This window comes from Heloderma suspectum, chromosome 5 (genome assembly GCF_057233095.1).
Source record: "Heloderma suspectum isolate Gila_16-S chromosome 5, 16-S_ref, whole genome shotgun sequence".
Lineage (NCBI taxonomy): Eukaryota > Metazoa > Chordata > Lepidosauria > Squamata > Helodermatidae > Heloderma > Heloderma suspectum.
In genome coordinates, this window is record NC_139462.1 from 199,999,095 (window position 1) to 200,026,077 (window position 26,983).

Genomic DNA, 26,983 nt, shown 5'->3' on the forward strand with positions numbered 1-26,983 from the left:
CGTTCCTCCCCCCCCCCGCGGAATCCTGGCCGGACAGCTGTGTTCCGCAGGGATTCTGCGGAGCCGCCGGCCGGCTCCGCCAGCAGCCAGACATCTGGCCGCTGGCTAGCAGGGATGCAAATGGCGGCAGCCATAGCCGCTGCCGTTTGCATCCCTGCAGTCAGCTGTGATAGGCTACGTAAATGTTTACGTAGCCTATCATGACTGACTTAAAAAAAAACAACAACAATGCGTGTATGCAAATGGTGTCGGCCATGGCCGCCGCCATTTGCGTTCCTTATTTTGGCACGTCTTAGTCTACATCAAGATTTACATAGACTAAGACGGCGAAAATAAGGGGAACGCAAATAGCGTAGTGGATGCTATGCTATTTGCGTTCCCCTTATTTTCCCCGTCTTAGTCTACATAAATCTTGACGTAGACTAAGACGTGCAAAAATAAGGAACACAAATGGCGGCAGCTGTGGCCGCCACCATTTGCGTATGCGAGTTGTGTGTGTGTGTGTTTTTAAAGGCAGCCATGATAGGCTACGTAAACATTTACGTAGTCTATCATTTTTTTTTAAACTTAGCCATGATAGGCTACGTAAATCTTTACGTAGCCTATCACGTTTGTTTGTTTGTTTGTTTGTTTAACTGGAAATGGCGGCAGCAGCAGCCAGTCGGACGTCCGGGCGCCGCAGCCACCACCGCCGAACCGCCGCCGAACCGCCAGGAAGATCCGCCCCAGGTAAGTCTCGTCACGGGGGGTGGGGTGGGGGGGCAGACCGTTCCGCCACCGATTTCGGGGGGCCGAATGCGCTGGCATTCGGCCTCCCCGAGATCTATGGCAGAATTCTCTGACATCCCTAGGTAAAACCTAATCTCATTTGAAGGGATAGAACAACCCCCTGCTCAGTGCAGGAAGCCTGATTCCCAGGAGGTCTCCCTTCCAAGCACTGACTGGGACCAACCCTGCTTAGCTTCCGAGATCAGACAAGCGTGCGCACATCCAGCCCTTTGCTTGTTGCTAAGGAGACAGGGACTACTGAGGAAGCTATACAATTGGTAGCCGGAAGAAGACATGGGGCCATCGAGAGCTGTGAGTGAACAGGAGAGAAATACCAACACCGCCGCATATGGACAGGCAGGGGAGGGGACTACGACTGGATATGGTAGCGAAGGCGTAAAATCAGAGCACATTAAGGGGAAATACTGGGATATTAGGGTATTAAAAGTGGGAGGACGGAAGTGGGAAATTCCGGTTCCAATCTGAGGCGGCTACTGCGTAGTGTGAAAGGCAGGCGGTGCAACCTCATTGGAAGTGAAAAAAGGTGGTAAGTGTAGAGATCCAGCCCCAGAGAGTGCACAAATTGTCAGAGAAACCTGCCAACTAAGAGGTAGTGAGCAGTGATTGTTCAAAGTCGCCCCCGCCCAAGTGAGTTTTTACATTTGGTAATTCCACTGTAATTCTTCCAAAACGTCCCATAATTCCTTACTAAAAGAGAGGAAAAAACAGTTACATGCAACAAAGTCTATCTGCTCCTTTTTCTCTGAAACAAATAGTTAAACACACTAGAAACTATGCATAATAAATACTAGTAGCAACTAGCAACAGACTACAATGAGTGTACAAAGACTTTTGAAACTATTCCTGTTCCTGATGTGTTCTGAGCAAATGCTATTATTTGGGGATCATGGAAATCACTAAACGAAAAACAGTTTGGTTAACATATATGTTTCTTTTTCGACAAACCCTTTAAGAACAACACTTTTGCTAAATCCATTGGGAATTCAACTTGTTTCAATTAATGTGTGTAAGCAGAGTTTGTTGGTTATTGTCAAAGCAGATATTTGCCTTCTAATGGATAATGGATAATGGATAGCAGTCATACTTGGGAAAATATTGCCTGCCTGAGTTCCACTGAATTTAATGGGACACGAGAACTGAATTTAATGGGACATGCACTTAATTCCCATTGGATCATTGGCTGATTGAACTTTCTCTGGATTGTGCCCACTGTACTTGATTTAGCTCATTCTTCTATGGAGGAACTCTACAAAGAATCAGCAGTTGAGTGTGGCATATTGGTTAGAATGTCAGACAAGGGGAAAACTGAGATTCAAATCCCCATTGGTCATGAGGTTCACTAGATGACCTTGAAGCACTCCTTCTCTCTTAGCTGGACTGGCTCGCAGGGTTGTTGTGAGGATAAAATGGTGGGGAGAATACGTTGCCTGGAAGATAGGCGAATCTGTCCATTTTGCTTTCTCCCACATCTGGATTTTTTTAAATCTCAAGTTCTTTCTTCTCCCAAATATGAAGAACTTTGCAAAGTTAGGTAAATCTTGCTCAAAAATGAACTGAAATGAAATTCCCACCTATCTCCGCCAGCCAAATTCCATTTGTTGTTGTTGTTCAGTCGTTAAGTCGTGTCCAACTCTTCGTGACCCCATGGACCATAGCATGCCAGGCCTTCCTGTCCTGCGCTCTCTCCCGGAGTGTGCTCAAGTTCATATTCATTGCATCGGTGATGCTATCTAGCCATCTCATCCTCTGCCATCCCCTTCTCCTTTTGCCTTCAATCTTTCCCAGCATCAGGGACTTTTCCAGGGAGTTTTCTCTTCGCATTAGGTGGCCAAAATATTTGAGCTTCAGCTTCAGTATCTGTCCTTCCAATGAGCACTCAGGGTTGATTTCCATAGGTGCAACTATTCCCAGAACGGAGAGGACCATGTTGTACCTGCCTGCCAGCTAGCTGTTAAAGATGAAGAGCCAGTCAGAAAAATGAGGTGGCAACCCTAATCATGTCAGTGATTGAATAGACAGGGATTCAAACCCAGACCCTAACAGCAAAGCACTCAAAAGCCGTCTGCCTGGATGGAGAAAGCTGTCAGTTTAGGTTTCTTCCACATTCAAGTTTTTTTTAAAAAATAATAATCTCAAGTTCTTTTTGTCCACAATATAGAAAACGTTGTGAATTTTTGTAAGTCCTTATCAAAGCCAAACTGAAATGAAATTCTCCCCCATCTCTAGACCTTTGAAGAAGGGTGGGCTGAAAATGTAATTAATACAATAGTAGTGCAGCGCTTTCAAAAGAGTGCTGTTGCTCGTGCAAAAAGCTGGGCACTTTAAGGAATGGCAAACTAGCAGTAGCATACTATGGTACATACCATTTCTAGGATGGTAGATTCTGATTCTGAATCAAACCACGGCCATTCACAAACAGATAAAAGAGTTTGCACATGTGTGATTACAAAGAAGGGATGGATGGATGTGTTTATTACTTGAGCTTTTTGGACTGAATACTAAAAAATTACTGTAAATTAGGATAAGATCTTGAAGGCAGAGAACCATATTTATTACTTGATATAAATAAAAGCATGTTATTCTCTGAAAATTTCTGAGCTGAAACATTTCATTTGTGCTATATATAAATGTTTATTACTCCCTTTGTGTTCAAGGAACTAAATTATACTGCCATGTAGAGCTGGGCCAGCCTAAGAGGCCTAAAAACATACAAGCCAGAGTTTAATGCTGCAGGAAATACTGAATCATTAAGGTTAATGAAATGTTATAATGAAAAGTGCAAGCAATAAAAAATGAGGCTTTATTGTGTTAATTGTTTACTAGCTGACAGCTCAACGCCACTTTGTCTGAAAAGGCCTTGGAAGTGTTCTATAAATCTAGAGTATTCCCACTGATTTCCAAGGTATTACGTTTAGATTTGCACTAGATTAATGGAGATAAGTATTTGATCAACCATCAGATATTTCCCTGTCAAAGCCTCAGGACCACCACTTTTCACTCTTAATCATATTGGCTCCTCAGTCCTAAACACATTTAATTTGATGTACTTCAATTGATTTCTTTTTAAAACCTCCTTCCAAATACGTTTGCTTGAGTCATAGCCTTGGTCCTTCTGTATGCTGACGCCTGTTAAATTCCTCTTCTAAAAAACGCGGTGTCAGAAAGGCATAAATACTTAGGTCCTTATTCTGCCAAGGATTAAAGCTCTCTCATTACTCAAGGTAACGAGGATCTCTCTTTCTTTCTCTTTCGCTTTCTCTCTCTGAACTAAAAAATGGGCACTTTGGCTGGTTGTGATAGAAAAGAGAATTTAGACTGCAGCCCTACACAGTTACCTGGAAGAAAGTCCCATTCAACTTAATGGAGCTTACATCTTAGTAGACATGCATATGATTGTGCTGTAAATTGCAATTATCTAACTTTTTACTTAAGAGTAATGCCACTTATGCCAGTTGCATATCATGATACCATTATGAAGGGGATAAGAAACTGCAACTAACAACAGAATCTTATAGATGTCTACTCAGTCAGAAGTATGCCCCATGGACTTCAATGGGACTTACTCCCAGGTAGGTGTATAGGATTGCAGCCTAAGTCCATCCTGAAGCTTTCTAAAAACAATAGCAAAGGGGGCTAATCCAATAATAAGGTAAGGATGTGCCCTGTAATTCAAGCATTGCATCTGTGAGCTGACATTTTCAACCTTATTGTCTCCTAGGACCAGTTGCACCCCAGCCTCCAACCTGTGGCAGTGACAGATTCACTTGCATGTATGTGAAGCAGTGTGTGCCTCTCACTGCAAAATGCAACATAGTGGAAGATTGTGCTGATGGGACTGATGAAATTGTCTGCCCTACTGAGACACCTACCACAGATTCTCCAAGGCTTTGCCAGGAAACGGAATTCCCCTGTGCTAACCAGTGCATCCCATCACTCTTGAGATGTGATGGGGTAACTGACTGTAGGTTCAATGAAGATGAAGCCAGTTGTCGTAAGTCGCATGTTCTCATGCAGCTGCACCTAAGATTAGTTTCTTAAAATTGTGCACACAAAAAACTACAACCACAAATTAATGTAGAATATTGTCATTCTATAGATAATACTTGATTTTAAAACCTAGTATAATTTGATAATGGAATAATATATTGCATTGATTGATTGATTGATTGATTGCATTTATATCCCACCTTTTTTCCTCGTGCAAGGAACCCAAGGTGGCTTACATTATCCTCCTCCTCTCCATTTTATCCTCACAACAACAAGCCTGTGAGGTAGATTGGGCTGAGAGTCTGTGACTGGCCCACAGTCACCCAGTGAGTGACCATGGCCAAGTGGGGACTAGAACCCAGATCTCCCAGCTCCCAGTCCAGTGGTCTAGCCACTACACCACACTGGCTCTCCAATGTCAAAGATAAGCTGCAGGGACTTATCAAAATGCTTAGAGGTTCCCAGTAGTCATAGAAAGGTGGTGTGTGTGTGGGTGTGTATGCAAAAGATCTTTCTATTACCATATTGATGCTAGAGATATTTTAAAATAAATAGTTTGCCAATGCTTCAGGACCCATTTCTATATTACCACCCCCAATTTTAATGTCTTGTTGAGGTGGGATTAACTTGGGGGGGGTGGAAAATTGTGAGTGCATTACACCTCTGATATAGACTAATATAATTACATCATGTATAAAAAGATGCTTTGATCTCGGTTATTGACTGGTGTAAATTTCAAAATGGTTAACATACGTTGTTAGGAGACAGAAAGCTGCAAGTTGGTACATACCCTGGCTACTACAGGGCTACTACAGAGTCACATAGGCATTCAACAGGAGGCACCCAAATAACATAATTTAATTTTAGATGAAATTTCTTTGGAATCATGGGAACGCTGTAGATATCATATACCTCGACTTCAGCAAAGCTTTCGACAAAGTGCCCCATGATCTCCTGATGAGCAAACTAGCTCAAAGTGGGCTAGATGAAACAACGATCTGGTGGATCCACAGCTGGCTACAGAATCGGACTCAGAGTGCTTATCAATGGGACCTTCTCAAACTGGGGAGAGGTAACAAGTGGGCTACCGCAGGGCTCAGTCCTGGGCCCAGTGCTCTTCAACATTTTGATTAATAACTTGGAGGAGGAGGTGCAGGGAATGCTGATCACATTTGCAGATGACACTAAATTGGGCGGGATAGCTAATACTTTGGAAGACAGAAACAAAATTCAAAGTGATCTGGATAGACTGGAGCGCTGGGCAGAAAACAACAGAATGACATTTAATAGGGATAAATGCCAAGTTCTGCACCTAGGAAAAAGAAACCAAAGGCACAGTTACAAGATGGGGGATACGTGGCTCAACCACACTACAAGTGAGAAGGATCTTGGAATTGTTGTCGATCACAAGCTGGATATGAGCCAACAATGTGATGTGGCTGCAAAAAAGGCAAATGCTATTTTGGGCTGCATTAATAGAAGCATAGCTTCCAAATCCCGGGAAGTACTAGTTCCCCTCTACTCAGCACTGGTTAGTCCTCATCTGGAGTACTGTGTCCAGTTCTGGGCATCACACTTTAAGAAGGATGCAGACAAACTGGAGAGGGTTGAGAGGAGGGCAACAAAGATGATCAGGGGACTGGAAACAAAGCCCTATGAAGAGAAACTGAAAGAACTGGGTATGTTTAGCCTTGAGAAGAGAAGACTGAGGGGCGATATGATAGCATTCTTCAAGTACTTGAAAGGTTGTCACAGAGAAGAAGGCCAGGATCTCTTCTCGATCATCCCAGAGTGCAGGACATGGAATAATGGGCTGAAGCTACAGGAAGCCAGATTCCGGGTGAACATCAGGAAAAACTTCCTGACTGTTAGAGCAATTCGACAATGGAACCAATTACCTGGGGAGGTGGTGGGCTCTCCCACACTAGAGGCGTTCAAGACGAGGCTGGACAGCCATCTGACTTGGATTCCTGCATTGAGCAGGGGGTTGGACTCGATGGTCTTGTAGGCCCCTTCCAACCCTACTATTCTATGATTCTATGATTCTATGAATGTTGGCCTGAGCCAGGGCTCTTTGAAGGCAATGGAAGGATGCCCATTGTCACATGGCTGAGTTAAAAGTGTGGCCTCACTCCAGAGAACATGGAACTCTTGTGTGAGTGGGCTTCTTCACACTTCACTGGAGGGGACAATTCTATTTTTGCAGCCCTTTGGGCTGATCCTCTACTGAAGTGAATGGAATCCGCCTAACAGACAGCATCTTTATCTGCTCATGTCCCTGAAGGATATAGCAACGAATAGAATCCCATCATATTAATAGCTCTGAACCCAAGTACATTAAGGCTGAAATCCTATGCGCCCTTACCTGGGAGTAAGTCCCATTAAACATAGCAGGACTCACTTCTGAATAAACATGCATAAAGTTCTGCCATGATTTACTGAAAAGCAACACACCATATAGTTTATCTTTTAATTCAAGGGTGGGTAGATGGTAGGTCTGGATCTACGGATACATATCTGGGTGACTTGCAACAGATCAGAAGATTTCTGGCTCTCAATTGTTTAGCAATATCAGCAACAAAATGACTGTTCTCTCCCCATCCCCCTAAATTATACTGATGATTGGAGTAACAAGGAGTAGATTTTTGTGTCTAAGGCCTATGGGCACCATTCAGTTCTGATCTGAAAACAAATTCCTGGGCTCAGAATGTTTTAATTCTAAGTGTATGTCTTTTGCATTAGACTCAAGTTGGTGGATCTCAGGGTGCTATACAAACCAAAATGAAGTAGGTGCTTGGATATTTATCTCTTCTTGTAAAATTATTTTAAAGAGCAATCCTGTGGCCCCTAGACAGCATCTGGGGATAGTTCAGATTCCTGGATCCAGAGTCAGAGACAGCAGTCAGACCCAGGAGTTTGAGCTCCCTTCCCCCTTGCAGTCAGCAAAGAGAGAACCATGCCGGCTGCCTTTCCAAAGTTGCAAAAGTGACCATGGAGAGGAGGGAAAGGGGTCGGTTCTGTGGGCAGGGAGGGGACTGAGGAAGCGGGGATACGAACTATCCCCAGCCTTTCCCAGCCTCCTTTGCTCCCCCTCTGCAGAGCTCTAGATAGACAGACAAAAATATCCATCCAGCAAAAATGCAGAGTGGGACAAGAGAAGAGGCAAAGATCACCTCTGCACTCCTTCTGCTCGGCATAGGTGCCCGTCTGCCTCCAAGTTCGGAGGCTGATGGGCATCCGGTTAGGACTGAGCTCTTAAAATACTGTTATTGCTTTTAAAACTTAAAAAAACCCTGCTTAATATGTTTTATCATTAGTTTTATTGTATTCATTTTTATTATGTATGTCACTCCAAGAGCTTTGACTATAGGGCAACTCATAAACTGAATAAAATAATAATGAATAATAAATCCTGCAAGCCTGAAATCTGCCCACCCCTGCTTTAATTCCTTAGACTTCACATGCTACAGACCTGTATTAAAAGTTTGGCAGTCTCCTGAGAGCTGGCAGTCATTTACATTTCTATATGAATTTCAAGACCATATAATAACTTTTGTGTTTTTGACGTTCTTTAAAGTTTTAAGATATCTCCCCAAACTAGCTAGCTACGTGGTTAAAAAGTGGGTTTCTGTCACTGAAAGCACATTGCTTCCCTTCCCATTATAATTCCCCATTCTGTACCGCAGGCCAGCCAGATTCTTTTCTGGGATTTGAGCCCCAAATTTTATCAAGTGAAAACTCTTTTTCCCAGAGAAGACGCTAGACTGAGAAAATAACAGCTCTGTGAAGATAAAACATAAATCCAGAATGAAAAGTGAAGCAATCAGAAAATCTCTCACTCACATCTTTGGAAGCCCTCATCTCTGCCACTCCTGCCATCACAAAATTCTTGCCATATGTGGTTTAAAGGTTTACGTAGACAGGAGATTTCCAGCAGTGCTGACAGAAGAGCTTGATAGTAGGGTATATATGTTAGTGTTGCATTATAGCTATTAATATGGTGGGTTTTATTTCTTGCTCTATCTTGTAGAAGCATGAAATTATCATTTATTGTTACAAATACTGTACTTAGCCAGTCCTTCTGGCATTCTGAATTCTAATTTCACATGGTGTGTGGTTTTTTAAACTGTATGATTTAAAACAATAAAGAGTAAAAATTAAATTAATGCACATTATAGGCATACCTTGCTCACATGTCCCAGTAGGGTGTGGTTTAGCTGCTTGCAGCTGAGTGAGAACTGATTTTTTTTTCCTGTCCTTTGTTTTGCAATCAAAAGAATCTGGACTCTATCCCTGTAAAACTTGAAAGGCAGACAGAGGCCACATTTACACCTTGTGTCATATCAATACGATCCCATCATTGTAACGCTATATCCCTCTTGCGCATATATACTTCGCAGGACACACAATGACTTTTGTTGCAATATTTTGGATAACGTGAAATAAAAAGCAGGAAATAACACTACAAAAGCAGTATATCGAATGTATAATGTGCCTCAACAGTTCTCAGTGCAGTTCAATACCTCAATAAGGCAGTAGTGTAGATCTAGGCAAAATGTTAAAAGGGTTTTTTGGGGGAGGGGTAAAGGGCTGAGATATTTTCCTCCCCATGGTGCAAACAAGAATAGCAGCACCTGTAAAAACTTCATTAACATTTATGATCCTACATATATTTAATATCAGCATCATGAAACATTAATAGGATGATGTTAATTGTCTCTCACAAAAGTCAGTTTTAACTATCAGAGACCGTGGACAGCATGCAATATTCATTAACTGCAAAGCAATATATGCAGCTTAAGGGGAAGGATAAACATTAAAATGGTGAGAGAAGTCCAAGAGTTATAGCTAAGTCTTTCCCAAGAGTTTAACTACATGCAGACAATAAAAGGTACTTGGGTCTCAATCTTGAGGAATCCCTCTCTCTAAGTCGTCACAAATAACAGGATCAGATGCTTAATTCACTGCCAGCAATCCATACAGAGGATGATGTTTCTGCACACAGAACAGTTGTATTATGTGTGGTAGAATGCTGAGTGGTTGGCAACATCTCTGTGTGTGGCAATCTGTCCTTGAGTATCCATGAGAACAGCAACATAGCCGTAGTCTACGGCTGCCGGGCTTGAGCATCCCTGTAAATGCTCAAGGTAAAGCTGTACACAAATGCCCTGCAGGACTATTTTTGCAATTTCTTGGATCACCTGGTTCTTTCAGAGCCCCATCCTACTCCCACATCACTGTCTGATGGCCTTACAAGGTGTGCGTAGAGCTTCTGATACATGGCTTTTGACCAATACCATGCATGGACACACACAATGCAAGGTCTTTTTTTTAATGGATTGGTCTTTAATGATCATGGAGGAGCAGCTGATTCTTTTAGGGATATGATCATTTTTATGAACATTTGATACATTACAGAGCAATCCTGATCTGGGCCAGTAGAGAGTGACGAGGTGGATTGACAGCAATGGGGGCTGGGGGGTGGAATTAGCTATGCCAGTTCCAGGGCTGGCATATCTGATGGGTCTAGATTGGATCCATCTGGGGGAATGGAGCAGATTTGGATCCAGTGGATCCAAACCCGGCTTCTCTCTACCCATGGAATGCCCTATTTCTTGTCTTTCTGCCTGGTTCTGCAGGCAGTAGAACCGCCAGTGACAGCTTTCCACCCACCCCAGCACAGCTGGGACCTCTGCCATGGCAGCCCCCTTCCCCGCAGTGGTGCTCCTTGGGAAGGCACTAATACACCATACCACCCTAACTCCCTCCAGCCATCAACATCAGGCGGTTGGGATTGTGCTCTTGTTGTTGTTGTTCAGTCGTGTCCGACTCTTCATGACCCCATGGACCATAGCACGCCAGGCCTTCCTGTCCTGCGCTCTCTCCCGGAGCGTGCTCAAGTTCATATTCATTGCATCCGTGATGCTATCTAGCCATCTCATCCTCTGCCATCCCCTTCTCCTTTTGCCTTCAGTCTTTCCCAGCATCAGGGTCTTTTCCAGAGAGTTTTCTCTTCGCATTAGGTGGCCAAAATATTTGAGCTTCAGCTTCAGTATCTGTCCTTCCAATGAGCACTCAGGGTTGATTTCCTTTAGGATGGACTGATTTGACCTCCTTGCAGTCCAGGGGATTCGTAAGAGTCTTCTCCAGCACCACAGTTCGAAAGCATCAAATCTTCGGCGCTCAGCCTTCCTTATAGTCCAGCTCTCACAGCCATACATTACTACTGGGAAAACCATAGCTTTGATTAGACGGACCTTTGTCGGCAAGGTGATGTCTCTGCTTCTTACTATGCTGTCTAGGTTTGCCATAGCTTTCCTCCCAAGGAGCAAGCGTCTTTTAATTTCATGGCTACAGTCACCGTCTGCAGTGATCTTGGAGCCCAAGAAAGTAAAATCTGTCACTGCTTCCATTTCTTCCCCTTCTATATGCCAGGAAGTGATGGGGCCAGATGCCATGATCTGAGTTTTTTTAATGTTGAGTTTCAAACCAGCTTTTGCACTCTCCTCTTTCACCCTCAACAAGAGGCTCTTTAGATCCTCTTCGCTTTCTGCCATTAGGGTGGTATCGTCTGCATATCGGAGGTTGTTGATAATTCTCCCAGCAATCTTAATTCCGACCTCTGATTCATCCAACCCGGCATTTCTCATGATGTACTCTGCATATAAGTTAAATAAGCAGGGTGACAATATGCAGCCTTGTCGTACTCCTTTCCCAATTTTGAACCAATCGGTTGTTCCATGTCTGGTTGTTACTGTTGCTTCTTGACCCTCGTACAGGTTTCTCAGGAGACAGGTAAGGTGGTCTGGTACTCCCATCACTTTAAGAATTTGCCACAGTTTGTTGTGATCCACACAATCAAAGGCTTTAGCGTAGTCAATGAAGCAGAAATAGACATTTTTCTGGAATTCTCTTGCTTTCTCCATGATGCAGCGAATGTTGGCGATTTGATCTCTAGTTCCTCTGCCTCTTCGAAACCCAGCTTGTACTTCCGGTAGTTCTCGGTTCGCATACTGCTGAAGCCTAGCTTGTAGGATTTTGAGCATCACCTCGCTGGCATGTGAAATGAGCGCAATTGTGCGGTAGTTTGAACACTCTTTGGCATTGCCCTTCTTTGGAATTGGAATGTAAACTGACCTTTTCCAGTCTTGTGGCCACTGTTGAGTGTTCCAGATTTGTTGGCATATTGAATGCAGCACTTTAACTGCATCATCTTTTAGGATTTTAAATAGCTCAGCTGGAATACTGTCATCTCCGCTAGCTTTGTTGTTACTAATGCTTCCTAAGGCCCACTTGACTTCACTCTCGAGGATGTCCGGCTCAAGTTCAGTGACTGCACTCTCATGGCTATCAGGGACATTCAGATCTTTCCTGTATAGTTCTTCTGTGTATTCTTGCCACCTCTTCTTAATCTCATCTGCTTCTGTTAGGTCCCTGCCTTCTTTGTCCTTTATCATGCCTGTCTTTGCACAAAACGTTCCCTTGAGATCTCCAGTTTTCTTGAAGAGTTCTCTAGTCTTTCCCATTCTGTTGTTTTCCTCGATTTCTTTGCATTGTTCATTTAAGAAGGCCTTCTTGTCTCTCCTTGCTATTCTCTGGAACTCTGCATTCAGTTGGGTATATCTTCCCCTTTCTCCCTTGCTTTTCGCTTCCCTTCTTTCGTGAGCTACTTGTAAAGCCTCATCAGACAGCCACTTTGCTTTCTTGCATTTCTTTTTCTTTGGGATAGATTTCGTTGCTGCCTCCTGAACAATGTTACGGACCTCCGTCCATAGTTCCTCAGGCACTCTGTCTTATCAGGTCTAATCCCTTAAATCTATTCCTCACCTCCATTGTATATTCATAAGGGATATGATTTAGGTCATACCTGAATGGTTTAGTGGTTTTCCCTACATTCTTCAATTGAAGCCGAAATTTTGCAATAAGAAGCTCATGATCTGAGCCACAGTCAGCTCCAGGTCTTGTTTTTGCTGACAGTATACAGCTTCTCCATCTTTGGCTGCAAAGGACATAATCAATCTGATTTCGATATTGACCATCTGGTGACGTCCATGTGTAGAGTCGCCTCTTGTGCTGTTGGAAAAGAGTGTTTGCTATGATCAGCATGTTCTCTTGGCAAAACTCTATTAGCTTTTGTCCTGCTTCATTTTGTACACCAAGGCCATGCCTGCCTGTTATCCCGGTGATTTCTTGACTTCCTACTTTAGCATTCCAATCCCCTATGATGAAGAGGACATCTTTTTTTGGTGTTAGTTCTAGAAGGTGTTGGAGGTCTTCATAGAACCGATCAACCTCAGCTTCTTCGGCCTCAGTGGTTGGGGCATAGACTTGAATTACTGTGATGTTGAATGGTTTGCCTTGGATTCGTACTGAGATCATTCTATCATTTTTAAGATTGTACCCCAGTAATGCTTTTCCCACCCTTTTGTTGACTATGAGTGCTACTCCATTTCTTCTAAGGGATTCTTGCCCACAATAGTAGATATGATGGTCACCTGAATTAAATTCGCCCATGCCTGTCCATTTTAGTTCGCTGATTCCCAAGATGTCGATGTTCAATCTTGCCATCTCATGTTTGACCACCTCCAGCTTACCTTGATTCATTGATCTGACATTCCAGGTTCCTAAACAATATTGTTCTTTACAGCATCGGATTTTCTTTTCACCACCAGACACATCCACAGCTGAGTGTCCTTTCGGGTTTGGCCCAGCCGCTTCACTCTTTCTGGCGCTACTTGGAAATACCCTCTGCTCTTCCCCAGTAGCATATTGGACACCTTCCGACCTGAGGGGCTCATCTTCCGGCGTCATATCTTTTAGCCTTGTGATACGTTCCATGGGGTTTTCTTGGCAAGAATACTGGAGTGGGTTGCCATTTCCTTCTCCAGTGGACCACATTTTGTCAGAACTCTCTGCCATGACCTGTCCATCTTGGGTGGCCCTGCACGGCATAGCTTATGGCTTCACTGAGTTACGCAAGCCCCTTCGCCACAACAAGGCAGTGATCCATGAAGGGGATTGTGCTCTTAATCACTGCCAAATCTGTGCCCAAATTCCTTTGTTTACAAATAAGGGAACTTAACTATTCCTTCCTAAAGCTCATGACAAGCTTTTCTACACAAGGCTGTTAATTGCTCCATCTACTTTCAGTTTCATCACAGAACTGAGATCTGAGCTCTACACAAAGAGCTGGGGGGGGTCTCACTGTACGATGAGTTTTTGAATACTTCTAAAAAAGTCACCTCCGCATTAATGAGTCTGATCAGTTTTTATTAACCAAAGTAACAGAAATAAATAGAAGTCAACTAGTTCTCATAAAATTGAGCTAACTGAACTAATCCTACTCAGATGATCCAAACAAATCAAGGTAATTAATTTATGAAATCATATAGTATGCTGCTGAAACCTTGAATTCAGTCAAGACAAAGGATATTTGATTTACCTCAGTGTTCTCTCTGTGTGAGATCTGACTGAATCTCTGAGATGTGACATTATGGGGTGACACAAGTTATGGTCAAAAGATCCAAAGATTACGTAGTCATGAAGTTCATGTTCACTAATTATCTGCTGTAAATTCAAGGATTGTATATATTTTAAATATTCCTGGGAAATGGAAGGATAATGTTATTTTTGAAGTGCTACTTTAAAAAGTTGTTTCCACTCTACTTGCAAAATCTAGTGTGGATCATTGCGGTGGAAAAGGTAATTTAATCAAGATAGGCTGAATCGTACAAAATCCAATGAAAGTGAAACCAATGTCTCTAATGTGCCTCTCTGTGTTATTGGGTAAATTTCCAGTGCGAAATGTAGATGGGTTATTTCTCCAAATATTTATCACATAGTAGTTAATGTAGGTAATGCAACTGACTGTTGGACTGATACAGTGTGGAAGCCCTGATGTATGAGCAGAGCTCTCAGCCCATAGGTGCCATCAGGTTTGAGGGGTCCCTGGGCAAGATTTGGGGGGGGCTCCCCTTGGCCAGCCTCTTCCTGCAGCCCTGCCAGCCAATCTAGCCCTATTTTGTTTTTTGACCTGGGTGGTGGTGGGAACAGTTCCTCCAGTTGTCATGTCATGGTACTGTTAAAGGAAAATGCAGAGCAGCCAATCAAGGCTGCAGCCTCGCATGTACCATTTTAAATTACAATATTTTTCTTTACTAACTTCAGCTTAGCAGCATGCTGCTAATCCAAGTTAGTAGATAAAAATAGCGTAATTTAAAATGGTGCACCTCAGGGCTGCAGCCTTGGCCAGTCACTGCTGTGGTGCTATCCTTTAGCAGCATGGCATGGATGGCAGGAGGAGTGGCCATTTGGGAGCCTTCCCAGACCTGCACCCTGCGGTCTGGCCATAGCGGCACTTTGTCTCTGCCTATACATCCATTCCCATTCATTTGAAGGAAAACAAGATACAGAGTTCTCTGGAGCCACTGATGCTGTTGAAGTTAAGAGTGACTCAAGTGAGCATACCCCACTGCATGTGTTATTTCTACTTTTACAAGCATTAGTAATGGTTTTGATCGGCTCAGTGTATATCAGCAGTGGAGAGCAGTGGCTCCGATCTCAGTGGGGTGGTGAATCCACTCTGGATTTCAGTTAGAACCAGTCAGAACTCTAAAGGAACTATGGAAGGTGCAGAAGCATCTTGGATAGCTAGAGTTCTGACTGAAACTCGGAGTGGATTCACCACCCTACTGACACTGGAACCACCAGCCTTCACTGAATATCAGTCCTTTACAGTTAGTCATAGACTTGTCTTTCCTTGGTCCTCTTTTATAATCTCATAGACCAATCTTTCTTAATGTGTCAGTGGGGTGGTGAATCACGCACACACACACACACACACACACACATGTACGCACTACCCCAAATACACTGGTGGGAAAAAAATCTGTCCATAGTTTCTTAAATGATGATGTTGAAAAGTAATAATCTTGGACAATGCTACGGAATATTTCATTATTTTTGTTATAATGTTACATTAGTTAAAGTAGGCTTCCTAACAACTGAATGTTGTTAGTTTCTGGAAGAGTAAACATAGGCTTTTGGGTCACATTCTATAGATTCCATCATGAATTAGTTGGAGGCTTATACATTTCCCTCAAGATTATCCCTTTGGAGTTCGTTGAGGTAAGATGATCTGAGAGATTATAACTGAATGTTACAGCATGATGGCATGCAGCTTTAGAAAAATAATGTAGACTTGATATATTTTTATGGTTGTAGGCACCGTATTTTGCTTTGAGCAACACAACATAGAATATTTTAGGATAGTAGATTATTGGTGCTGTGATAAATGTTCCTTTTGTGTAACTATTGAATAACTTAAACAAAATTGTGCTTTGAATTTTTGTGCCACAATATTTTCATCCAGCGGTATAGTTTTAATATGAAATTAAATACAAGTTGCCTCTGGATTGTCGCATAAATTTCTCTGGTTCTAAAATGCAGAAAGTTATCCTCCTGTTGCATTTTTGTGAAGTATATCTGTAATTTTACAACTTGAAAAAACAAAAGAGTTACACACAAACAAAATAAGTGGGTGTTTTACCAATCAACTTGGAGGTTTCAATGTGTCCATTTTCCCACCCCCACTGTAGAAATACAATAAAGACAGAGCCATGTATGTTTACTGATCCCCAACATTTTTAATGAGTAATTTGTTGGTGGGACTAGGGCCATGAGTCACTTAACCTGAATTTGAAGGGTTAACATGTACCTGACTGAGGTGGGAGGGGATCTCCGGGAGGTCATCCTGTCTTTTCCTTGTCTCCTCCCACTACTCTCCCATCCTCTTCCTTCTTCCTCCTGCAAGTGATGCTGACCAGGAGGCTGACCTCAGCCAACTTACCTTGAGATGTAAGTTTGTTATCTCTCCAGTAAAAGGCTGTTCTTAACCCACCCACTCAAGTGTGTTTTGCCTATATTCATGGCTACTCACTGGGGGCCAGTTCGGACTTCATAATTTCTGCATAGACACGATGAACTAAATTGCAGATGGTTAGGCTAGGCTGATCTACCACAAGCTGACTCAGCACTGGTGCACCCAGTCACAGAGTTGTATCCAATTGTGTCCTTCAGCTAGCACAGCACTTCTACTGCTTGCAGAAACAATAGAGCATTTGGTGTTTTCCTGGCGTTTGTGCAGCTTTTTCCCCATTCTAAAAGGTTGAGATGCCTCCCCTAAGGCTTAGTTACTGGCAGGAAGAACTTGAAGCTAAAATATGCTGGTATATTTAGTATTTTCACCCCACCCCCTTTGCCTTCAGCCCCAGCCACTGTCAGGAATGAATCTGAGCTTGTGGAGATGTCTAGCAGCTCGGATCCAGAATGGGAACAGGCAGAACAGGGGGAGGCAACCTCCCCAATGAGCTCAGATATGGCAAGACTTTCTTCCGAAGACCTTGACACACAGGTGGCTCAGCCTGAATGCGCCCCTTTCCTCCACCATGAGAATCCAGGTTTGGGGGGAGGAGGAGATCGAGGGGCATGACTTGAAGGATGCTAGGGTCCGTCGCAGAGCGAATCAGGAAAAGTTAGAGGCGGAGCTCAGACGCTCTGCCAAGTTGGCCACTCGTGAAAGCCTACATAAGAGGGAGCCACCCTAAGGGAGAGGCATTCCTGTAAAGCTAAGCTGGCTGAAAAGTCCTTGCCTAGACTGCTGGCAACTCATCTCACTTCCACTTTGGCCCCTCTATTGATATTCGTAAATGTGTAGATGAGCTAGTTCATTGCAGTGAGAGTTTCCTAGAATCTGCATTTGTAAAGAAGCGAGTCATTAACTACTAAAGTAGTGAGCCTGAAGCCTTGTTTCCTGGAGTGTGTTGATTGCGAAGGGGGAGGACGAAGGACATGACAGCCACCACTGCAATGTGGCCCCCAAGAGCTTCTCTGAAATGGAATTCAGCCCTCAGGCTGGAAGAGGTTCAACATTCCAGGGTCAGGTGTTGCTGCTGCTAGTTGTTTTGGTTGTGGTTGTGTAACCACTAGTGGAACAACGCCAACTCCTGTGATTGTTTAGCTAGTGTAATGCTGGACATAACCCACAATCGTGGACTGGGATAAAGCCCAGTCATGTAACTTGCTCACCAAGATATTCATGGATCCTGAGCATACTCAGAGTTCACTAATGCATATTTATTACTTTATCAAAGAAGCATCAAGCAATGACTTGCATGGGTGAAACAGCCATCACAGATCAAACAATATGCAGAGATGTTTCAGATCAGGTCTTATTTTTAAACAGTCAGGTCAGATGGCTTGCTGTGAGTCATCCAGGGCTGAGCACTCAGAGGATATACATGCATGATGTGAACCAGTCCTCAGGGTTCATCTTTGGAGCATCTCAGCTGGAAGGATCCCAGAGTTGTGGAGAATCTGTTGGGAATAAGTTATTCATGCACTCATATTGTACCCATTTTGAGCATGTAGATTTATTTATTTGAAGCATTTTTAACCTGCTCTTCAGCAAAAATGGCTCCCAGAGCATACATTGGGGCATTCTTTGCAAAATTGGAGGATACAAAGGAGCATAGACTTGTACATATTCAGAACCAAGCAGTTTAGGTTTTTATAGATTAGCACTTTGAACCTAGTGGGCCACACAGTGAGTAGCAGAGAGGAAGGACCCTAGAGCACTGGTTTAGCTTGTAAAGTGAATAACCAGCTATGCATCTTACTACAGGTTTGTGTCACTAAATAATCAAAATCTCTAACCATCTTGTTTGTGTCTTTCATTTAGCTATTAAAGATTGCTTCAACGGGTCTTTGTTGTGTCCATCGACTAAAAGCTGTATTCCAGCTTCCCAGCGCTGTGATGGTATTGTAGATTGCATTGATTTTGCTCCTGATGAATCCAGCTGTTCAGGTAGTCTGCCAGTTTCAAATCAAAATTTCATTCACAGTAAAGACCAACAATTTTTATTATTATTATTATTTAGCCTGCAGAAAATATGCAGAGTTCACTGTGATAAGATGTATTCCAATTTCTGCAGGACAGCATGTGTTGCTTTCAATATATGTATGTATATTCTCTCTCTCTCTCTCTCTCTCTCTCTCTCTCTCTCATTCTCTCTCTTCAGGCCAATTTCAGATAGAGATTTCATGCTGTACCAAATGGAATTAAGCAACCCACATAAAACTAAGCATATTTTAAAATCACTGCAACAGTGACTTGCCGGAGAATAGCAGTCTTTTTAACTGAGAGTAGGGCTGCCAGGTGGCAACGCAGAGATTCCCCAGAACCCTAGGGCAGCAGTAGCTTGTCCTCCAGTGGAGGCTGGTGGTTCTGATGTCAGTGGGCTTCGCACCTTGGATAGCTCCTTTAGAGTTCTGGCTGGTTCTGACTGAAACACAGAACGGATTACCCGCCCCACCAACATTCGAGCCACCAGCCTCCACTGTTCTTCACCCTATGTTTCCCAGAGTCCTTTCTCTCCCCTATTGGCTATAACAAGCTGTACTGTAAGTACAAGGAAGGAGGAAGCAGATCACAAAACTAAAAAAGCTGGCAAGAAAGAACCATGACTGTTTTGTCTCCTTATTTAGTGGCAGATTTAAAGGTGTGGGGGGAGTCTTTTGTTTGTGATCTGACAACACTGATGAGTAATATTAAATGTCATGTTATATGTGGTTTCTATGCCACCTTTGGTGAAAAAGCCCTCCAAGGTGGCTCGCGGATGCAAAATTCATCCAAAGGAATAAAATTCAAATTTAAAACAGCAATATCTCATTTACACAGGTAAAACTCAAAACTCGAAACCCAAACATATCCAAACATACCTAAAAATCGAGTCCTCAAAACACACCAAAAGAGAGAAGGAATAACACCCCACCCCAAGACTCCTTATAAGGTTTCCCAGGTAAGGATGGGGCAAGCAAAGCAAGTGGAATAACTCACACTTGATGGTAACAATAGCCTCTCCCCTGCAGCAGTAAGCATGGATATTTAAAACATAACATAGGAGATAGGGCTGGCACGACGTACCTGCCTGGGTTCCACCTCTTCCCCAGCCTCCACCCCTGAAACCAAGAAACAAACCCCTCAGGAAATGCCTGCTTTCACCCGGATCGCTTGTTCCCACTGACACCCAAGCTTCAGCCCTTTTACTCTCTCTGGGTTCCGGAGAAACTCAATATGCTCAGCTGGTTCTCTCAACCCACTGCAGGAGAAGTAACAAGGAAATAGATTCAATAATGGTAGCATAACAATTCAGTCAACACATGGGAGTCTTATCTATAGATAGATAGATGATAGATAGATAGATAGATAGATAGATAGATAGATAGATAGATAGATAGATAGTAACATGAAGAGTTGTTATTATTCCTTAATGCTTGGTCCTAACCTACCTACCTACTCTACCCCTTCTAAAATCCTAAACACACACACCCCTTACTAACTTGATGTTGCCTCTTCAGTCCCTCAGGCCCTAACTGGCCCTTAATTGTCAGTTCCTGCCTTTTATAAACTCAGTCTCCTCACACACACACACACACACACACACACACACGCCCCTCCCACCTTTCACTCACTCACTAACAGACAGTTAACCCAATCTTAGCTGGGTCACATTTGAAAACACATACATTAATATAGCATGCATACATTCCAGGTGACATTGGGGTTCAGTGCCGCTGGGCACCTGCCGAGGCCCACACATCTGCAGCTGACCACCAGCTGTTGCTACTCCTTCTACCATTGCCACCCGCTCGCACACTCTGTCCCTCTGTTCCAGAGAGAAAGTGCCAGCAAGCAATGGGAGTGAGGAGAAGAAACAGCAGCTATCACCGCCCGCTCACTCTTCTGCCATTTCTTTCTGGGCAGCGGTGGATACTGAGCTCAGTGGCAGAGGCAGAACAAGTGAGCAGTTGTCAGGAGGCGAGGGGCCCACCAAGGGCATCTTGCCCGAGGACCCCCCAAAACCTGGAGTCCGCACTGATAGAAAATGTAGGATTTGCCTCAGTAAATCTGCCAAGATCACCTTCAGAGTGAAATGTTACAGAGCAATCTATTTCTTGCTAGGTAAAAATAAAAGAATGAATGAATTGACTAGAAATATTCAGGGGTAGAAATATTCAGCATGATCCAGCCATTGATTAAATCGCATCGAAATCAATTGGATCATCCCTTTCATAAATGAATAAGGGCATAAGCTTAACCATTGAAACCAATGGGACTTCAAAGTGCAAACTTTGGCCAGATAGTGCATTTCATAACATATGTATGTATTTAAATGTATAGGCTAAGTTGTATAGGCAAATGGGGCAGGGGCAGGGGGTATAAATGTAGATTTTTGTACACCATAAAATATAAAGCCACCACAAATAATTATGGGAGATGGCTCTTTAAATGAAAAATCTTCTGACTGCATGTTGTCCCATGAATATGTCCCAAATTTAGTGTATATCTACACCAGCTTTCCCCCAGCTAGTGTCTTCCAGATGTTTGGTCCACAACCCCCAGCATTCCTGACCCTGGGCCACGTTGGCAAGGGCTGACGGGGGTTGAAGTCCGAAACATTTGGAGGGTGCCAGGTTGGAGGAGGCTGATCTACACTACTACCTTTTTCACAGTTCTAGGTTTTTTTACTCAATCTTTTTCTAGAATGTCCTGAAGCATATTGCAAAAACGGAGGAACATGCAACAAAGATCCTGTTCCCATCTGCCAGTAAGTTTTGCCATGGGCTTCTTTTTCAAAACACTTATTTCAGGGCTGTTAAGACTGGCTAGCCAACCCAGTCTGCACTGTTAAAATTAGGGCTGTGCATGGACCCCTGATCCAAGGCGGAAGCCGCTTTGGGGCTCCTGAGGCGGGCCCGATTCAGCTCAGGCTGATTCATGGGGGCCCCCCATCCTTCTTGGCATATGAATCCAAAGCGGGATTTGGACATCCGAATCCCGCTGCAGCCCCACATACACACGTTGGCCAGCCCCAGCTCCTTACGTGGGCCCTTGTTCGGGGGGTGGTCACTGCCAGGGGAGCCCCCACTGCTGCTGCTGCTGGGAAAGGTGCTGCCGGGGAAGGTGCTGCTGGGGAAAATGCTGCCCAGGAAAATGCTGCCCGTTGCAGCCCGCCAATCTCCGAGAGGCAAAAGGGCAGGAGTCGCACTCCAGCTGTGCTCTCTCCCTTCCTTGGAAGGAGGGGAGGGCTCCTGGTTGGAGGCTGACTCCTGCCTCTGCTCAATCCTTTACAGGTTGTTTGCTTGCGAGGAGCCCATGAGGGCTTGAGTCAGGCAGCAGAGGGGAGGGTGTCCAGTTGAAGGCCGACTCCTGCCAAAGAAGGCGGGCTGCCACCACCAGCTCCTAGGCCCTCTGGACACGCAATAGCAGCCATCTTGTCCTGGGGAATGGGGGGAGCCATTTTCCCCTGTTTTTGTGCTGTGGCTGTGTCCACAAGTGGCCAATCCGTGATTTTTCTGGTTCAGTCTGTGGAGGCAGACATGCTCTGTGATTGGATGGTGGTTTGGGGGATTTGCTCTGCAAAAATCATATGAAATCAAGAGGATCCCTGCCAAGGATCCATGTTTTGTGTCATGGCTGTGCCCACGAGTGGCCAATCCGTGATTTTTCTGGTTCAGTCTGTGGAGGCAGACGTGCTCTGCGATTGGATGGTGGTTTGGGGGATTTGCTCTGCAAAAATCATATGAAATCAAGAGGATCCCTGCCAAGGATCCATGTTTTGTGTCGTGGCTGCACCCACGAGTGGTAGATCCATGATTTTTCTGGTGTAGTCCATGGAGGTAGATGTGCTCTGTGACTGGATGGTGGTTTGGGGGATTTGCTCTGCAAAAATCATGTGAAATCATGAGGATCCCTCTTTGATTTTATGGATCTTCGTTCTACCCAGTCCCCATAGTACGTGCTTTCTTCTCGGCTTCATTCTGCCAAAGGAGAGTGGGAAGGATTAAGGCTTCCTCTGCCATGCCTGGCAGAGACTGTTGCTCCCAGTGGCTAGGACTGGCTGCCATCCCATCCTGCTGCTGCCACCACCACCACCATCTTGCACGCAATGGCAGGTTGTCAGGGCAGTGGGACGCTGATCAATTATCAGGTGGCTCACACCCCCCAATGGATTGTCTTCCCCCCACCCCGGGTGCATGCACCCAGTATGGAGACCAAACAGACAGTCCTCTCCAGTAACACCACCTCTCTCGCAATGAGCAAATGGAGGCTGACTCTCAGTGAAGCTCACTCCCTCCTCCTCCTCCCACTCCTCTCCTCTCCCCTTTCCCCACCTCTCCTGGTGGCCAGACCTCTCTCAAATTGATACATTTGGCGCCTCTGCATCCTCTCACTTTCCCCCTCCCTCCTCCTCCTCCTGCCCTTCTGTGTGATCTTTCAGAAGTTGACACGTTTTGGAGACAGCCTGTCTAGGCTGCTCAGAAAGCATAAGAAGAGCTCCGAATATACGAGGCGGACGAGGTGCTTCATGGAGGGGCCACTTTGCTCCGGGGCACCTCCATGCTGGTCTGATCTGCTTCATATCACGATGAGACACCTCTGAATCAGCCCACTTCACCTCGTTATTTGGGCTTCATACCAAGGTGGTGCACAGCCCTAGTTGAAATTATATCCACTGCTCCTAGGATCCATTCTCTGCTCTGTCTTTCAGAACAACAATCATAACATCTTATTGCCTTAGTTCCAGCCAGATATGAAAATGATGTGATGGTCATTGCAGTAGGTTTGGAGAGGAAGTCAGGGGATGGCAGGAGTGGTACAGATGGAAGCACAGTACATCAGGGGCAATTAATTCCCTAGCCCAGGGCTAACACACACACACACACACCGCCCAGTGCCAGACTGGTTTGTTTTGTTTCTCATGTACAGAATAGACAAGTAGTAGAATGTATTTTTATTTATTTATTTATTTATTTCCTGTCCCACTTATAGCTTGCATTTTGCCATGCAAAGCAAAAAGTGGAAAGAATCAAGGTTCTTATGCTAGTCCAGTGCTGAATGTCAAGGGGTAAAATCCAACTTGCGTCCTATGTAGAGTAGACCCATTGAAATGACTAACTTAAGTCTCATTCATTTCAATGGGTCTACTCTAAGTAGGATGTCAGTTGGATTTTACCCAAGGTGCTGAACTGGTGCAGCAAGTTAGCACAATGCAACAGTATCAGTGCAAGCACAAGCTAGTAAGACATGGGCAGAGAAGAAATAAATAAAATGTCATTGCTACCTTCCTCTGACACTAAACAGACAGACTACTGCAGTGCAAAAGGCATGTATGTTGCACTGCAGAGATGTTTGGGTTATCTCCTTTTCAATAAATGTTCTGTTGTAACTCAACATGTTTTAATGGCATGAATTTTTGTTTAGGAAATATTTCAGGAACATATGGGAAATGATTTAATGGAGGGATATAAACTGGGCTTTTCTCGTCATGTTACAAATCACACATTTGAATTGCCTGGGTTATACATAGGGATGGCGGAGAATTTCTCCCCGAATCTTCGGGAGGCCGAGCGCCGAGGCATTCGGCCCCCCGAAAGTGTTGGGGAAATTCTCCGCCGGCCCCCTGCCCCCCCCCCGGGATGGGACTTACCTTCAGCGAATGTCCCTCTCGGCGGCGGGTCCCGGCAGCGGTTCGGCGATGTTTCATGGGGGGCGGTGGCGGTGGCCGGTCTCCCGACTGGCTGCCGCCACCGTCATTACAAAATAAAAAAGTAAAAAAAAAAAACCACCCGTGATAGGCTACGTGACGATATACGTAGCCTATCACGGCTAGATTTCCAAAGTCAGCCGTGATAGGCTACGTAAATCATCACGTAGCCTATCACGGGTGACTTTAGGGGAAAAAAAAGCGCGTACGCAAATGGCAGAGGCCCATGGGCGCTGCCATTTGCGTTCCTTATTTTGGCACGTCTAGTCTACGTAAAGATTTACGTAGACTACGGAGGAAATAAGGGAACGCTATTTGCGTTGCCCTTATTTTCGCCGTAGTCTACGTAAATCTTTACGTAGACTAGACGTGCCAAAATAAGGAACGCAAGTGGAGGCACCCATGGGCTGCCGCCATTTGCGTACGCGCTTTTTTTTTTTTTTCAAAGTCACCCGTGATAGGCTACATGACGATTAACGTAGCCTATCATGGCTGACTTTGGAAATCTAGCCATGATAGGCTACATTAATTGTTACGTAGCCTATCGCGGGGTTTTTTGTTTTTGTTTTTGGTTACTTTTTCTTTCGCGGCCGGGGAGACGGGGCGCTTCTCCCCAGCCTGAATTTCGGCCGGGCGAGGCAGGGCGCCTCCCCCCCCGGCCTGAATTTTGGCCGGGCAAGGCGGGATGCCTCCCCCCCCTCGCCTGAACTTCAGGGGGAGAAGCGAAGTGCCTCCCCCCCCACCGCGAATCACCCCTGCGAAAAGGTAAGTGACTTTCGTACATCCCTAGTTATACAGTAAATGAATCTGCAGTACTTAGGTGCAATTTTTTGAGGATGGTCCATACAAATCTTTATGTAGTCTTTCATGTATAGATCCATAATACTTTTTTCTTTCCTCTTGCTACGACTTCCAAAACTTAGGCCAGCATGAATGCTGTTCAACCACATTGAATTTTCTTGGCTTGATTACAAACCTGAATGAGGTTAAAATGTCAGTTCTCACAAATATCTGAGGAGAAAGCAAGCAAAAAACAGTGATGGAAATCGTGCTTCTAACATCAGTGCCAGATATTTTGTGCAGAAGCAGATCTATAATTTCTTATTTCTTATTGCTTTGTACATTAAGAAAATCTACATGGATGCAGGATGTTTGTTTACTGCCTAGGTATTCATCCATTCCCACTGTTGTGTCTTCTTACCTGAAATCATAATGCAGCATTGAATATTATAACCATCTTTGCAGCAAAAATGTCTGATGATACCAAAATAGTAGTATATATAAGTAAACTATAATAATCAGGATACAATTATTAAACCAATGATGCTTAATATCTTCTTTTATTAAAGAATTTAGAAGAGCCACAATAAAATATTGCACAAGCAATATAAGCCCCATTATGTAATACACTTACATCTCTGTGAGTATTTAAGATTTGTTTTAGGAGGCTCTCGTAGAATATTTTTCCTATAGCATTTGCTTAAATTGCCTTTGCTGTGTTCAGCATAAGTGTGTGTTTACTGTAAGCAATCATATGAACAGTTGCATTTTATTGAGCCAAGGCCTTTGGAATTTTTAGTTCAGAGTTTATGCCTCTTTACCTGTCTTGCTACTATCTTTATCTCTGATCTTCAAACAGCGATGAGATTGGCAAGAGTCCATGAGAAACCACATTTGTGTACTACCTTTCTTATAGTTTTCCCTCATCTGATCCCTAAAATAAAGATGGCAGATTTGTCTAAAGGACAAGTCATGCACTCAGTTTAAGGTGATGAAGCTATAATGGACTGCTGTTTTTAATGGGTTGAATTCATTGACATGATTGAGATAGTCAGTGTATCCTGGAACACCTTTCAGATGCAGTGAGTCTCACTTCTGTGTACATTCGTTGCCAATATGGTATAGTGACTAGAGAGTCTGATTTGAACTGGGGAAAGTTGGGAGGTGGCATGCTTCAGTGGTAGAGCACACATGCTTTGCATGCAGAAGGGCCTAGGAAAAATTCCTGCCTGAAATCTGGGTAGCGACTGCCAGTTAGTGTAAACAATACTGGGCTAGATGGACCAAAAGACTGATTTGGTATGAGGCTGTTTTTTTACTTTCCTCTGTACCTCAGTCATTGTCAGGGTTGTTTCTGAGTGCAGGGAGTGGGATAGCAGTTCAGATTCTGAAGGAGAACTGCCAGACATGGGGGAGGTGTTTTCCCAGGCTAGTCCAGACATGACTGGGCCGGCTTTTCAGGTTACAAATGCCCAGCTGGCTGAGGATGAGGGTTCCTCTTCACGCACCCCTGTAAGAGACAGTGAACAGAAGAAGCGGGGGTTTGGAGAGTCTGATCTAATAGATACCAAGCACAGGTGCAGAGCAAAGAGAGAGAAGGCAGGGGTGGAACTTAGATGGTCTACCCAGTTGGCCTTGTGTGAGAAGCTGTGCTCAGAAGCCTCATGAGAAAAAGGGTCCTCCCCTCCTTAAGTTAGGCTAGTGAGGCCATCTTCCTCTTCAAATGGCGGGCAACTCTCTTAACTTCCTTTTGAATTCCCCTGAAGGCATTCCTTTGTAGACTGAGAGTCACTGAGAATTTGCATCTGTATGAGCCTGTG

General features: G+C 44.2%; 1 protein-coding gene across 1 annotated transcript in view; it reads left to right on the forward strand.

Annotated features, from left to right (window-relative positions):
• Positions 1-26,983, forward strand: part of MALRD1 (MAM and LDL receptor class A domain containing 1) — a 439,175-nt gene that overhangs the window by 347,069 nt on the left and 65,123 nt on the right. Inside the window, exons 35-37 of the mRNA XM_084860474.1 lie at positions 4,508-4,780; positions 18,515-18,640; positions 21,380-21,443. Coding sequence (XP_084716600.1) covers positions 4,508-4,780; positions 18,515-18,640; positions 21,380-21,443 — 463 coding nt within the window. The remainder of the gene's footprint in view (positions 1-4,507; positions 4,781-18,514; positions 18,641-21,379; positions 21,444-26,983) is intronic.